The sequence below is a fragment of the Danio rerio genome, chromosome 14, assembly GCF_052040795.2.
Source record: "Danio rerio strain M-AB ecotype USA chromosome 14, GRCz13ab, whole genome shotgun sequence".
NCBI classification, from domain to species: domain Eukaryota; kingdom Metazoa; phylum Chordata; class Actinopteri; order Cypriniformes; family Danionidae; genus Danio; species Danio rerio.
In genome coordinates, this window is record NC_141034.1 from 51,173,645 (window position 1) to 51,191,288 (window position 17,644).

General features: G+C 35.3%; 2 protein-coding genes across 5 annotated transcripts in view; both read right to left on the minus strand.

The window, feature by feature from the left end:
• ldb2a (LIM domain binding 2a) overlaps positions 1 to 8,733 on the minus strand; it is a 156,954-nt gene extending 148,221 nt beyond the window's left edge. For 3 of the 4 annotated variants that reach the window (XR_015506614.1, XR_015506613.1, XM_087280100.1), the window contains exon 1: positions 8,340 to 8,541. Coding sequence is in view for 2 of the 4 variants with exons in the window: in XM_087280100.1 (XP_087136226.1) it covers positions 8,340 to 8,471 (132 nt within the window). In the remaining 2 variants the exon portion in view is untranslated. 4 annotated transcript variants of the gene reach the window in all.
• qdpra (quinoid dihydropteridine reductase a) overlaps positions 1 to 17,644 on the minus strand; it is a 242,118-nt gene that overhangs the window by 166,750 nt on the left and 57,724 nt on the right. The gene's annotated exons all lie outside the window — the stretch shown is intronic.

Genomic DNA, 17,644 nt, shown 5'->3' on the forward strand with positions numbered 1-17,644 from the left:
CTGTTTTTTGACTTATATTACGATCTCCGATTTTATAAATGTGGAGCCGTTTTGACAGGAGCAGTGATGTTTAGTGACGCCAAGCATTTGCAACTGAAAATTAATTTATTTTATCTTCCACATCGCCATAATTAAATCACAGTCAAATCACTAATCACTCCAGCCAGCAGATCCCATCACCTGTGTGCATTAAGCAAGTAGGTGAGCTCATCCGAAATGTAGGTGGAGCTAATCCATAATACCAAACCACTCGATACGCGACACAGAATAACAACAGAATAATAATAACAATCTTAATAACTCATAATAGTCATACAACAAATAAACAAATAAAGGTCCCACCTTATATTAAGTGGCCTTAACTAATATGTACTTACACAGGAATTAATAGTTTGTTACAATGTACTTATTGTGTAAATACATGTATTTACTGTGTACTTATGCTTGGTTAAATACCCGTATGTATTTACATCTGTAATTAACTTTTGTATTTACATTTGTAAATACACTGTTGACCATCCCTTACACCTTAACCCACCCTTAAACCCAACCCAAGCTCATTCTGGAAACGTAGCCCCGCGGACGTTTCTGGAGACCGCGATTTAAGTGGCCGGAGGTACGTACGGACGCGTTTAGTTTTTTTTGAGCGAACGCTGCGGGGAGGTGTGGCGCTGCTCCGGAGGAGGAGCCGGCCGCGGGGACGACGACCGGGATCGAGTCCGGGGAACAGCGGTTCCGGAAATCAGGTAAGACGAAAAACGGAATCCGAAAAATAAGGGCGAGAACGCGGCGGGATCCGAAAACGCAGTCGAAATCGAAGACGAGGGCTTTTGCTTTTTTTTTTTTTCTGGACGGCTTTTGTGAACCGTCGCTCGGGTTTAGGGAAGGAGGAGGAGGAGGAGGAAGAGGAGGGCAGCCGAGACGGCCGATCCGGAGACTTTTCACGCACTCCCGAGAGGCGCCCGAGACGCGAAAAAGCGCGCACAGCGGCCTCTTGCGGATCGGCGTAAACAAAAACCGCTCGAATACGTACCTCCCGGGACGTATCTCGCGGCCCGCAGAAAGTCCGCGGGACTACGTTTCCACAATGAGGCCGGGTTGCTTAAACCTACCCATGCCACCAAACCTCTTCATAACCCAACCTCTATCCCAACTCAAAAGCACCACAAGTGTTCTCAAATACATCATAAACACAGTAAGTACATAGTATTTATTTTTTGATGGAAGTACATAGTAGTTAAGGACACTTAATAAAAAGTAAAAAAAAAGTTTTTTAATAAAAAAATGTTAAAAACTATTCCATGTCCCAAGAGCCCGTTTCTTTTTCTGACGATTGAGTTATTGTGGTCCTAACCTTTGACAACCACCCGTTCCATACTGCACTAGCCCCTTATGGGTCCCCCTGCAGGTGGTGGGCCTAAAGGAGGATGGTCCCACGTCGCTCCTTTAGGCTGAGCCCGGCTGGGTTCCGTGGAAATATAACCCGCCACCAGGCACTCGCATACAAGCCCCAACCCCAGGCCTGGCTCCAGGGTGAGGCCTCGGGTGCGACGTCACAGTTCTCGATTACAGGGGTTTTTAAACCGCACTTGGTCTGACCTGTCACCTAAGACCTTTTTGTCTTCATCAAACATGGACCTTCAGCATGCATTAGGGCGGTTTGCTGCCAAGTGTGACATGGCTGGGATGAGAATTAGCACCTTCAAGTCCGAGTCCTCCACTGGAAAAAGGGGATTTGCCATGTCCAGGTTGAAGGTGAGTCCTTACCCCAGGTGGAGGAGTTCTAGTATCTTGGGGTTTTGTTCACGATTGAGGGAAGGATGGAATGTGAGATTGACAGGCGGATCGGTACAGCTGCAGCAGTAATACAGTCGATGTACCGGTCCGTTGTGGTAAAGAAGGAGCTGAGCCGAAAGGCAAAGCTTATAATTTACTGGCCAATCTACATTCCTACTCTCACCTATGGTCATGAGTTTTTGGTCATGACCGAAAGGATAAGATCTTGGGTACAAGCGGCCATGCTTTCCTTCGCAGGGTGGTAGGGTGCATCCTTATAGATATGCTGAGGAGCTCTGTCACCTTGAAGGAGCTGCTCCACCTCCACATCGAGAGAAGTCAGCTGAGGTGGCTCAGGCATCTGTTTCAGATGCCTCCTGGACGCCTACCTAGGGAGGTGTTTCAGGCATGACCCAACAGGAGGAGACCTCAGGGAAGACCCAGGACACGCTGGAAGGACTATGTCTCTCGGCTGGCCTGGGAGCACCTTGGGATCCCCCCGTTGGAGATGGAGGTAGTGTGTGGGGAGAGGGAAGTTTGGGGTTTTCTCCTGAGACTGCTGCCCCCGCGACCAGGCCCCGGAAAAGCAGCAGAAAATGAATGAATGAATACATTAATTCATTATATAAATATCACAAATGGCTCCATCAGATTTAAAATGAGATGACCAGGAAAGTTTACTCAACTAAAAAAAATAGGTAGGGAGAATTTTGTTTTCCACAGTAAAAAAAAACTGTAATTAATAAAATCCTAGTCCAAAATGAATCATTCGACTTTATTTAAATCCACTTTCTTTTCTCTTCATTTGGTTCTTTTAGATCGTCATTCGTTACAACAATGTCCTTAAGCAAATCGCATTTGTCGACTCGTTGTTTCCCCTCACAATGAAACACTTCATCCAGATCGATCACACATGCAAAGATTTAATCTTAACAAATGCCCTTTTATGCCAAAGTGAGGTTGTGAAGATTAAAATGATCTATTGGCACATGTTTATTATAGGCTGTTTGGTAAGTGCCGTTTCAGAGTGGAAGTCTTCTGGGTTTGGGCCGCTGCTTATGCATTATTCATGATGTTGTTCCATTGCATCTCTGCAATACAGCCCAGGTCTCCTTAAAGTTACAACACCTCCATCAAACACACGAGCGGGGAGAGGATCACGTGCCACAGCGGGAGGATACAGAGCACTTGGTTAGCTTATTTAATGCAATTTATGAATCAGACAAATAAAGAAGCATCTGTTAAATGAATATACAGTTAAAGTCTGAATTATGAGCCATCCTGTATATTTTTCCACAATTTCTGTTTAACAGAAAGACGATTTCCACATTTCTAAACATAATAGTTTTAATAACTCATCTCTAATAACTGATTTCTTTTATCTTTGCCATGATGACAGTACATAATATTTGACTAGATATTTTCAAGACACTAGTGTTCAGCTTAAAGTGACATTTCAAGGCTTAATTAGGACGAATCATTGTTTAACAGTGGTATGTTCTGTAGACTATCAAAAAAAAAATTGCTTGAGGGGGCTAAAAATATTGACTAGAGCTGAACAATATATCATTTGAGCATCGATTTCGCAATTTGTGTACCCACAAAAGTCAAATGGCAGGATTAGATTATTTATTAAAATATAAATATATTATTAAATAATATTTCTATAAATTATTTATAAAATGATGACTAGGGCTGCACAATATATCATTTCAGGATTATTCCTTCATTAATTTTCTTGTCGGCTTACTCCCTTTATTAATCCGGGGTGGCCACAGCGGAATGAACCGCCAACTTTTTTTTTTTTTATTAGAATATGCAAAAATCATACAAATACAAGAAAACGTCAACAAATAACAAATACAAAGCAACGTAACAAAAACAAAACAAAAACAACAACAATATAGTCATGTACTGGTATGTGCGTGAGTGTGTGCGTGTGAGTGTGTGTATGCATGTAAAGGTAACTTGGTGGACAGGTCAGAGTACATACATAAGGAACAATAACAGTCAATAAATGAAGCAAGTGTCACAGATATAGACAAAACATATAGAAAGAAACCAGTCAGAGGTAGGGAGTAACAACAATGCTTATTAATGTATGATAGTAAAAATGAGAGTAAAAAGAAAGAAAGGACAACAGTAATAACTGACAACAATAATAATAAATCACAAGTGCTACACCAACTACTACTACAAAAAGTTACTTATATTACAACTACTACTGCTTCTACTACAGCCACAACCACGACTATTACTACTACAATGTCTACTAAGACTGATACTACTACAACGACTACCACTACTGATACTACAATAGCGTTTGCTACAACTAATACAAATGAACCGCCAACTTATCCAGCACATTTTTACGCAGCAGATGCCCTTTTAGCCGCAACCCATCTCTGGGAACGTTTCAGGATTATAATTATTATAAATACCCAAAACACAGTTCAAAACATGCTATTGTATATTTGATAACTAAATTCATGTACATCCATCAGCTTATCAGTTACGTACTGTTTCCAGAACCAAGCCGCTACTTATTTGAATTGAGAAAAAATATTGGTTTAGTCTTATTATATATTTGTTTATATATTAATAGTTATAGTGTGCACATTCGTCTCTGGACTTGCTGCATCATAAATACCAAAATTTTAACAATTAATAAAAATTAATCATTTTCTGGCCGTCTAATATTACGCATGGATATATATATATATATATATATATATATATATATATATATATATATATATATATGCAATTGTGAATTTCAAAAGTATAACAGCGCTTTGAAAACATTTATAAATACCATTCCATGATTCTCCCTTATTCAGTTTGATAGAGTGCTTGGACCCGGAATCCGCTTTGCGTGAAGTCACACTTAACAAGCAGATACTGTAGACTTCACAAAAAACCGTCAAGTGCTGTTTATTTCTTTTTCATCTGTGCTTTAATTTGTGTATAGCCGTTTGCATATTTTTGGATCATTTAGTATATTTTATGCAGATTTTGTGCTCCCTATGAAATAATCCCAAACAATGAATTCTTTGCATACAGTTACTCAAGTCATATTGTGAAATTATATTCATATCGTAGAGAAACAAAACATCACAACGTCAGTTTTTACAATATCATGCAGCCCTAATATTGACCTTAAAATGGTTTCCAAAAAATTAAAAGCTGCTTTTAATCTAGCTGAAATAAAGCAAATATGACTTTCTCCAGAAGAAAAAATATTGTAAGAAATTCTGTGAAAAATTCCTTGCTCTGTTAAACAGCATTTGGGAAATATTTAAAAAAGAAAGGGAAATTCACAGGAGGACTAATAATTTTGACTTCATCTCTATTTAAGGGGATATTTAGAAAGTTCTGTCATCACAAATGAATGATAGGTTGATAGATGTTGGAACTACTATACTGTTTTTTGACAGGTGAGTGGGAAACAGAGATGGTTTGAGGAGGTAGAGGTCGCAAGAGGAGACCCAAGGGGAATTTGTATTGGACAGACTGAATCTTTGAGGAAAACATGATATTTCCCTCTGGGATTACAGACATTGTTCCTATATCACAGCACAACTATTTACAGCTGTTATTACTGTTTAGTTTAAGATTACAAAAAAGGCCATACAAAAAATGCTGGCTGTGTTTCAAGTGAATGTGAATCTAGCATATGGGAATTTCTGACTCACAGATACTAGGAAATGACGATGAATTTAGACTAAACCTAACTCTATTTCCGATGAATTTACATGTACTCATTTAGCAGACTTTTTTAATGCAAAGGGACTTACAAGGATAAAACAAGCACTTCAAATCAACAGAGAATAGCAGAATATAGATGCTATTGTAAGTCTAAGTTCCTAAATATAAAAGTCTAAATTATTATTTTTTCTTCATGCATATGGAGAGGAGTATTAATTTAATAGTGAATAATACTTAAAAGCTCCCATTACAAACTGCTTTATAAATAAACTGTGTGTATATATCATATTCAACATTTAAAGAGGATCAAAAGCTTTCATTAAAGTTTTCCTAAAACCCGAATGTGTATTGAACAGTATCAATATTTTTACAGTAACATACACTATCAATTTTTATAAATTTATTATGTATTTCAGAAATTATTTACTTATGTTTACAAAGTTACATATGTTTTACACAGCGGATGCCCTTGCAGCTGCAACCCAGCACTGGGAAACATCCACACACTCTCACATACACCACAGCCTATTGTGTTTCCCTAATTCCCCTATAGTGAATGTGTTAGGACTGTGGGGGCAAACGGAGCACCCGGAGGAAACCCACGCCAACACAGGGAGAACATGCAAACTCCACACAGAAATGCCAACTAGCCCAGCAACCTTCTTGCTGTGAGGCGACAGTGCTAACCACTGAGCCAATGTGCCGGTGTTGAAATTGAGTGAATGACACAAATCGCACTGTAACAAGCTTCAGCTATATTTTGATTACTAACACTAAAGACTAAACTCTGATGTGCAGGACAACCTGCAGATGTTATAAGAGTATTTAAAACACTGAGATGATGTCATGCTTGTTGATGTCACTTTTGATATTAATTTTTTCAAGTAAACAGATATCTATTGGCATTTTCATACATTTAAACCATTCCTTAACCGTCTAAATAATCAATCAGGTTATTATTAAGGAGACTATTATTACTGCTGAATTTAATTTGAAATCTTTCTCTGAGAGGAGCATCACTCAGTTTACTCACATCGGGGTATAACGTTGTTTTTATATTCGCACATTCAGACTTTCTCCTCATTAATATAATATCAGAAAAATAATATATGCAAAGTCTAAATAGTGAAAGCATATTAGCATCCAATGACTATCAAAGTACAACAGTGTTCACAGTCAAATAAATAGCGCTAATGTTGTTTTCAAATCATACTTGAATGTGATATTAGACCGAGTATTCAAATTACCATGATATACAAGTTGTCACTGAACTGAACTTTACCTCAATTTTACCCACTGCCTCCATGAGGATTTTAATTAGCGATCAAACAGGATGCCTCTCTACACCTTTATTCAGAAAAGTGCACTGGAGAGTCTTAAAACATGCAACATGTTAAAATAAAATGCACAATTCTCCTAAATGAGCTGTTCTATAAATATTTGTTGAGTCAAAGATTGCAAAATTCTCCTGACTTTAATCTGAATCTTTAATACTTACATCTGAATGTGACACTTTCAAAATTGAGTCATTAATTAATAAATTTTCCTTCGACTTAGTCCCTTATTTATCAGTGGTCACCACAGCAGAATGAACCGCCAACTATTCCAGCATAAGTTTTACGCAGCGGAAGCCCTTTAAGCCGCAACCCAGTATTAGGAAACACCCATACACTCTTACATTCACACACATACACTACAGCAATTATGTTTACTCAGTTTACCTATAGAGCATGTCTTTGGACTGTATAGGGGAAACCGGAGCACCTGGAGGAAACGCAAACCAACACGGGAGAGCATGTAAACTCCACACAGAAACGCCAACTGGCTCATCCGTGACTCCAACCAATGACCTTCTTGCTGTGCCTCCCCTAAAAGCTTTAGCTATATTTTGATTACTAACAACAACTACTAAAATCTGATGCGCATGACAACCTGCAGATGTTAAAGTTATGAACGCATTAAAATACTGAGATCAAGTCATGCTTCTCAGTCCAATGTTGATGTCACTTTTGCTCGAATGTTTTGAATTATTCATTTTTCAAGAAAAGCTAATAGCATCTTCATACATTTAAACAATTCCTTACTTGTCTAAATAATCAATCATATTGTTATTAAGGAGACTAGTATTACTGCTAAATTTAATTTGAAATCTTTCTCTGAGAGGAGCTTCACTTAGTTGACTCACATTGGGGTATGAAGTTGTTTTTTATTCACACATTCAGACTTTCTCCTTAATAAAATAAATTCAGAAAAAAACATTTAATAAATATTGAAATAAATAGTGGAATAGTGGAAAATAGTAGCAGCCAATGACTATCAAAGTAAATCATTGTTCACAGTCAAATAAATAGCGTCATACTTGAATGTGATTTCAGACTTGATATTTAAAGTGCAATTGTAAACAATATAGGGAGCATGTCACAAGTTGTCACTGAACGAATGTGCGAATATAAAACCAACTTTACCTCAATTTTACCCACTGCCTCCACGTGGATTTTAATTAGTGATCAGACAGGATGCCTCTATACACCTTTACTCAGACAAGCGCACTGGAGAGTCTTAAAACATGCATCATGTTAAAATAAAATGCACGTTTCTTCTAAACAAGCTGGAAATAATTCCACAGGATTGCATTGGAATTTTGAGCAATAAGACGCACTCATTCTCACCATCACAATGCACATCACTTGCATTCAACTTCACAAAGTCAGCCAGTTATAAAAACTAAAATCATCCCACTCTTAGTTGTGTTCAGTTATTAAAGAATATCCATGATTTCGCAAACGCACTAAGCGACGCAACTTTTCCCCAAACTACAGCTGTCACCGCTGCATGTGGAGCGATGCCAAACTCACCTCTGTCCGGGACTGGAGTCGCTTGTTCATCTCGTAGATTCTGTACTCGGGCTGCACCATGTACGGTGAATGTCTCCGGTAAAAGGGTCCGAAAGGGGACGAGTAGAAGGGGTCGTGCGGAGGGTTGGACATGTTGATTCCGTGTGCCGTTTGCAGCAGCGCCGAAGCTTCAGCATCCGTACAGCGCGCGTGCAGGATCTCCAAACGCCGCGAGACCGCAGCAGTCAGTGGCCGCACGCGGAGCGGAGCGCAGGAGGCGGGGGGAGCAGCGCAGGGAGGCGGGCTGCTTCTCATTGGATGGCCGCGGGCTGCACTGGAACACTGGCGAGGGGGAGCCAAGCAACTCCTACCATCCCATAGAAAAGAGACTGGTTCTTCATGTTGACGTTTGCTGACCGGGGCTACACTGAAAAAAATATTGATTGGATTTACTTAATGTTTTAAGGTAAGTGGTTGCAAACAATTTGAACGGGCTGAATTAAAAACAAAAACAAATTATATTTAGCAATTTTCAACTTCAGTTTAAATTCAGCCCGTATAAATTGTTTGCAACCACCTTACAAACATTTAGTAAATCCAATGAACCATTATTTTTCAGTGTAGTTGTCCCACAAGCGGAATGACTATACTACAATGTTCTTTAAGCATGTATTTAAGAAAATTTACATTCAGAACCATAACAAACTTTTGAACATAATTGGTCAAATTTGCTTTATGTTAATTAAATGTGAAGATGTTGGTCAAATAGTGAAAAAGCCAAATGGTAAAACGATATAAATGCCAAAATAAAAACGAGTTAAAATGAGTTTCTGCAAACATAACTGTAAAAAAGATCTATATCTGGTAATCAGTTAATACAGTTAGATGATATAGATAGATAGATAGATAGATAGATAGATAGATAGATAGATAGATAGATAGATAGATAGATAGATAGATCTGATAGACCCTGTTTCATTTATTGGAAATAAGAAGAAATGTTTCAATAAAGTGTTTAAAATAGATTTCTGGGAATGTCAATTTAAGGCAGGTTTTTTTCCACTTTCAAAAACTGTAAATACAGTACTTTACTGTAAAACTGCATTAACTTATTAACTGTGAATTTTCTTTACAGTTATGTACTGTATATTTGCAGAAACTCATTCTTCAGCAATATATACAGTACATACACTACAGTGTACACTTTTTTATCATTAATATTATTTAATAATCTGCTCATCAAGGCGGCATATATTAAATGTAAAAGAAATTGTTAGTTAAATACTTATTTAATAATTATTTATTTATTACTTATTGTATGTAGTTTTGAATGAAATTATTACTCCAGTTATTATTGCTTTTATTACTACTGCCATTAATAATAATAATAATAATAATAATAATAATACATTTTTCATTCATTCATTTTCTTGTCGGCTTAGTCCCTTTATTAGTCTGGGTTCGCCACAGTGGAATGAACTGCCAACTTACCCAGCATATGTTTTACACAGTGGATGCCCTTCCAGCTGCACACCATACACTGTCATTCACACACATACACTAAGGACAATTTTAGCTTACCTAATTCACCTGTACCACGTCTTTGGACTTGTGGGGGAAACCAGAGCACCTGGAGGAAACCCACGCGAACACCGGGAGAACATGCAAACTTCACATAGAATTGCCAACTGACTCAGCCGAGACTTGAACCAGCGACCTTCTTGCTGTGAGGCGACAGCACTACCTACTGCGCCACGGTGTCGCCCTAATAATAATAATAATAATAATAATAATAATAATAATAATAATAATAATAATAATAATAATAATAATAATAATAATAATTAACATTAGAGTGATTTCTGAAGAATCATGTGATTTTGAAGACGAGGAATGAAGCTAAAAAAAATTCATCATTAAAATGACAGGAATCATTTTTTAAATTAAATTATAAACTATATTGTTATTTTATAGTGCAATAACATTTTTTACTGTATTTTTGACTGAATAAATGCAGCTTTGGTGAGCAGGATAAGCTTATTTTAAAACATTTCAAAATCCTACTCACCCCAAACTAGTGTATATACTGTATATATTCATTAAATTCATGTTTATCAAATTAATTTAGTAAAGGTTTTTTTATACTTCAGTATATTTTAGCATGTATCTCATTGGGCATAAAAGTTGTTTCTGATAAGCTTGAGTCATCATGAATATTTTTTATCACCAGATGTTTCTGGTTGTTAGTTTTCTTAGTAGTTCTTGTTAAGAATCTTAGTACTTCAGGTTGATGTACTGACATCATATCATTAAATGAAATCCATTTATACAGTAAATAGCATGTTAATCTAAAATTGTACAGTTCTTTCAACCGTTTACTGTCAAATTTTACAGATTTTCTTATAAGTGTATTTAATGCTTTATTTTGGTGCTCATCTTACAAAGTACGATTAAGTAATAGAACAGCATGCATTTATTTTTGAGTTTTGTTTTTAATGCAAATACAATAAATCACACTGGGATACATTAGAACCAAGGTAAACCATGTTAAGTTTAAGCTTGCTACCTAAATGTATTCAACAAATGTCAAGTTGGGCACTTAATTATTTTATTTATTTAATGACATTTTATGCAAATCAATTCAAGCACACAAGAGGCCCTGCTGTAACAACTCAAACCATGTGCTGTGACAACATGCCCCATGAACTCACAGATAAACAAAGGGTATTAATATGTTTCTCTCCTATAAACCTTTCAGAGAACAGCTCATTCCAATCTGAGGACATTTTTATAATGTTGTAAAATGAAAACAGTTTCCATTGCTGTTGCAGTTTCTTTACATATCCAGAGACACTAATAAGGAACGTTTATTTTTAGCATGAGCTGCATATACTGTATGAGCTGGACGTTATTTTTTCTACGTAATAATGCTGGATTCCGTCAAAAATGAATGTGGTCTTTGAGCTGAAATGCAACTGAAATACACATAACAAAAACACATAGGCCTAAATAAAACATTACACACATTACAATACATTAAGCATATTTTTTTATTCTGTGTATTACTATTATTAACTATTATTAAAGTTCATCTCATATAATGTCGATTCGGTCGAAAAGATCCTGAAGTAAATCAAAACTGCACTGCACAGATATAAACACATTTCAGCCTACCTTGAATAAGACTGACATGCACTACATATAAAGCACTATTAATCCCACATTGTAAAGCTTTACACGGCTTATATATGTTTCATCTGTACACATGAACGTGCCCTTGTTAATATGGCACAGTACAGCTTTAAAAATAGCCTCTATAATTTCAACCTAAGACAATATAGCAATTTTATAGCACCATACATCCATATATCAGAATAATGGCCACACCTGAGACATCTCTGCTTTAAGCTGCATTAGTTGTAAATAGATAGAGCGCAGAACAAATGTGCTCAAATGTACCCCGGAGGCGTTAATAAGACACCCTTTATTTCTTAAAACAGAACACTTTTTATATGTTGTGCATGTTTGTTTACATGACAACTGAATTTTGGGCACCTAAAAAAATGCAGCCTTTGAATGTATGTTATAATGTGATTTTGTACAACAGCATACTTGTAGTATTCAAGAGTTTCCACCTTGCTGAAAATTCCTTATATAGCTTGTTTGGCATGCTGTCCTGTGAGAAAGCCCTGAGCTCATGAGATCCTCGAACCCGGGGCTCCCTCCCCTGGAAAATAGAAAAAAATTTCCTCGCTCTGTTATGCATAATTTAGGAAATATTTAAAATGGGGAAAAAAAATTAAAAGGCGGCCTAATAATTCTGACTTTAACTGTATATATATATTGCAATCGTGATTTTCCGAAGTATTTGTAAACATTAATTATTACCATTCGGTGAGTCTCCCCATTCGGCTCAGTTGGGGTTTCTGTGTGGAGTTTGCATGTTCTCCTTGCTTCCCCGTGGGTTTCCTCCGGGTGCTCCGGTTTACCCCACAGTCCAAAGACATGTGGTACAGATGAACTGGTTAGGCTAAATGGTCAGTTGTGTATGAGTGTGTGTATGAATGAGTGTGTGGATGTTTTTTCAGAGATGTGTTGCGGCTGGAAGGGCATACGCTGCGTAAATAACGTGCTGGATAAGTTGGCAGTTCATTCCGCTGTGGCAACCCCAGATTAATGAAGGGACCAAGCTGACAAGAAAATGAATGAATAAATGAATGAGCCTCCCCATTCAGTTTGATAGAGTGCTTGGACCCGGAAGCCGCTTCGCGTGACGTCACACTTAACAAGCAGATACTGTAGACTTCACAGAAAACCGTCAAGTGCTGTTTATTTCTTTTCATCCGTGCTTTAATTTGTGTATAGCCGTTTGCATATTTTTGGATTATTTAGTATATTTCATGCAGATTTTGTGCTTCCCTATGAAATAATCCCAAACAATGAATTCTTTGCATACAGTTACTCAAGTCATATTGTGAAATTATATTCATATCGTAGAGAAACAAAACATCACAACGTCAGTTTTTACAATATCATGCAGCCCTAATATTGACCTTAAAATAGTTTCCAAAAAATTAAAAGCTGCTTTTAATCTAGCTGAAATAAAGCAAATATGACTTTCTCCAGAAGAAAAAATATTGTAAGAAATTCTGTGAAAAATTCCTTGCTCTGTTAAACAGCATTTGGGAAATATTTAAAAAAAGAAAGGGAAATTCACAGGAGGACTAATAATTTTGACTTCATCTCTATTTAAGGGAATATTTAGAAAGTTCTGTCATCACAAATGATTGATACGGTGATAAATGTTGTAACTGCTATACTGTTTTTTACATAAATAAATTATTTAAAAATAAAGCTAATACAAATTACATTTTTTCCCTTAGGGAAATGTTGTCGTATGAATCGACGTTATCACAGTACTCAACAGCAACGTCACATATTTTCCAGTATCGTGCAGTCCTAATTTTTACAATATAGAATGTTGAATGATGCTTTTAATGAATTCTATGCTAATTTATTAATGTAATGCTGAAAGCGATAGATACCTTTTTCCCATGGAATGTTGTCAAGCCTAAAATAAAAAGGCTCTCTGAAATCCATTTCCCCGCTTTATGCTAATTAACAACAATAAGACTTTTTATTCCAGTGATGAGTGTGTGTGTGTGTGTGTGTGTGTTCTGTCAAAGTGTTTGAGACTCAGCCGTCTCAGACAAAATGAAAGTTCAGCTCCAAACACTGCAGGCACGGAGATAGGTAATTACAAAAAAAGTTGGGGTGAAAAAAATCTATTAATAAAACTCTTAATTAAAAATTACATTATTTAATATCTCAAAAAGTTTCCATTCAACATTTCAGAAGGAAAAAGGATTTGTTTGCCCACCGGCACTTTTCTGCAGAGTGTGACCAAAGGCGACGCAGCTCAAAAAAAAAAAAAAAAAAAAAAAAAAAAAAAAACACAACTTGGGTCTCTTCTTTGGTTGCAATCTACTTTTAATTGTGAGTGTAAGTGTGTGTGTTTTTAATTAGCAGCAGAGCCCGAGCGTGGCGTTAGTGCTGTTGAGGGAGATGTGTGTGTTTAGGTGAAGGAGGATGAACACTTCTGGGGGAAATCGAAATGGGTCAGGACACATATAGACAATCCTTCGCCAGGCTCCCTACTGTTACTATGGTAACGTACCATGGTGCGTGGCGGATGCCGCCTTCTCCGCTGGTTTGAACCCAAACACACTACACACACGCACACACACACACACACACACACACACACACACACACACACACACACACACACACACACACACACACACACACACACACACACATATATATATATATATACAAACACAGCTTTTACCTGCTGTGCTTGTATCTCCTCACTGCATCTGTTGTTTTGGAAATGTATGTTTGTCTATTATTAGAGGTTTGATTTAATTACGGGAAAAAAGATTATCAGAGTATTTCAGTCTTCCTACTTCACCATTTCATGTTTAATTTGATGCATTAGGTGCTGTTTCACTGAAATGAAGTGTGAGTTTCTGAGTGAAAATTAAAAATATATCTTTGTGTTTTTAAATATACCTGCAATTTATAATAAACTGTTTCTACATTTTAGGTTTACATTTTAGGTTTATTTATCCAATGAACAAACCCATTATTATTATTATTATCATTATTATTATTATAATACAAATTATCAAAATGCATTAACAAAACTTACAAATTAACAGATTTCTTGCTAATTCTTACACATTCATACATGCTTTGTTAATAAGATAGTTTTAAAAAATAGATTACTAGAATACATTTTACAGAAAAATACTAGTTCTACTGAAAAAAAAATATTCAAAGATTCCTTGGATTTACTAAAATATTTTAAGTTAAGTGGTTGAAAACAATTTATTTGGGCTGAATTTAAACAAACAAAGTAAGTTGAACATTACTAAGTTTAATTTGTTTGTTTAAATTCAAATTCAGCTGTGTAAAATGTTTGCAGTGTATTTACTGCATTTAAATGTCACATTTAAATGTTATTTGTTATTTATTTGTAATCAATTGTGATATTTGTGAGCAATTTCTAAAGGGAATTGTTTTCCAAGAGCAGAACAAGTTTGCTTCTTTTTTTTATATATATAAAGTATGAATACAGAACTTTAAACAATTACATATGACATATATTTTACTAATTTAAGAACATTTATGTCTGACTGCATTTAACACAAGTTAACTAGTAAATGAATTATATGTATATAAATAGAATATGAATATACCATTATATGTATATATATATATATATATATATATATATATATATATATATATATATATATATATATATATATATATAAATTGAAATATTTAGCATTTATTTATTTATATTATTTTATAGCAAAAAACACACATTCACTTTGCTTCTTATTTCACTTTAATTATGTTTATGTAATATTTGTAATATTTGTATCAATTTCTCAGTGAATATGGGTAATATATTTTGGTGCAGTTAAAGAAAACAGATTTATTAAACAGATATATTTATTAAAATCATATTTTAGTCACCAAACATATTTAGAAATGGAAAGATAATACAGTTACATTTATGCAAAATATTGCAAAACAAAAAATTCAACTTACAAAATTTCAACAAAATTTGTTTCTCAGGATTTTTGCTATTAAAAAAACAAATTTTTTCTATAACAAATTTAGGCTACTAATTTTTGAACCATCATTGTAAGATATTTTGTTAGATTAGCTCCAGATTTGGCTTCAGTACTGACTAATCTAATGTATATGCACAATCATAATATTGAATAGCTTCCTATTTAAAATATGAATTTAAAAGATAGATTTGTGGGGGGTGTATATGCTGAGCACTGTGTGTGTGTGTGTGTGTGTGTGTGTGTGTGTGTATATATATATATATATATATATATTTATATTTTTTTTTGTTCTTTGTGCAATCCTTCATTTATCCTTTATAACTTCAATCCACACAACAACCAAATCTTACATTAATTTCTTATTCCCCAAAACACATAATGGTATATGATAAACAGCATTCAAGAACAGTTTACTGTGTAAAAAAGCATCTCCTTCAACATCAACAAGCTCTGTGAAATTAATAAGGAATAATGGTGTGAACTTGTTGATGAGTAATGCACACACTGTAGGACACAGGCTCTGGACAATGTGATTTTGACCTACGAAACACACACACACACATGCACACACACACACACACACACACATGCACGCACACACATGCTCGCTCTAATGTTTTCTGAATATGGATGAAATGTACCCCTGTGCTCGAGGAGGAACTGCTAGTTTTGCTGGAGAATCTCATTAGCATCGTAATAGCTTGCAGCCTTATTTGCATATTGCCAAGAGTGATTTTTTTTTTCCTTCGGATAAAGGAGAGAGAAAGAGTTGGCTGAAAAAAAATACAGCTAAAACTTTGAAGCTCCATATTTTATTTCATTATTTAAGTTAAATAAATTCTAATTGAAAGACGCCTTTCAATTATGTTTCCCTCCTCGCGTTAGATACAAACAGTTGCCTTGTTGAGCATTAGCAGAGAAAACAGCCATTACTGCCGAGATAAACTATATTTAGTTTTTTTTTTCTCATAATGAATCATAAAATAAACAAAAATATTATAACCTGCATGTCTCTCATTTATCTCAAGCTTAAGAATGACAACAAATGTGTCACCGAGGGACATTTTAGCATTAAGAATGCCATGATTAAATACTGAAAGATCATTTGATTTTATTCCCAAATATTGTTTAAAACTTTACATAATTTTTAGCCCTTTAAATTGAGTTTTTCTCCATTTATGTGATATAATAAGCAATATCACATGAGCAATTAGTGCAGCATTTTAGTAACTATTTTGTGGCAAACTGCATTTTACTACAGTACTAATACCATGGTACAGTGCAATAACCATGCTTTTGAAAAAATTGTAGCTTGTTGTTTATTCATTGTTCATTTATTGTTTTACCGACACTGTCTAACAAATAAACACTGACAAACACGACGTGTTGCTATTTTCAGACCAACGCAACTTTAATTTTCCCGTTTTGCACCAGGTTGTTCAAATAGCAAATCCATTTGCACCACTTTGTGGACTCATGGGTGTTTCGGTCTGGACAATAGGTGTGTTAAGGCGCATTGTTGGCGCGTTGCTATTTTGAGGGACTAAAATAGAGCAGCTGAAAGCAGGTCTAAAGTGCAGCGCAAAGTGCGTTGGTTGTGCACCTCGCTTAAACATTGCTTAAAAAACGCAGGATGTACAGCAATATGCAAATATCTTTACAAATGAAAAAGAGCTAAGGGATTCAAATATTACAAAAATATTATTTTCTACATAAATATAAAAACCCTGTTTTTAAAGATTCCTTGGATTTACTAAAATATTTTAAGCTAAGTGGTTGTAAACGATCTATTTGGGCTGAATTTCAAAAAACAAAATAAGTTGAACATTACTCAGTTTAATTTGTTTGTTTAAATTCAGCCCGTGTAAATTGTTTGCAGTGTATTTATTTCTTTTAAATGTCACATTTAAATGTTATTTGTCATTTATTTGTAATCAAGTGTGATATTTGTGAGCAATTTCTGAGGGAACTGTTTTCCCAGAGCAGAATAAATATGCTTCTTATTTAATTTTTTTTACAAACTAGCAAACAATATTACAATGTTATAAACAATCCTGATTATAAAAAGCACATTTTTTTACATAATGAATATAAAGTATGAATAAAGAACTTTAAACAATTACATATGACATATATTTTACTAATTTAGGAACATTTATGTCTGACTGCATT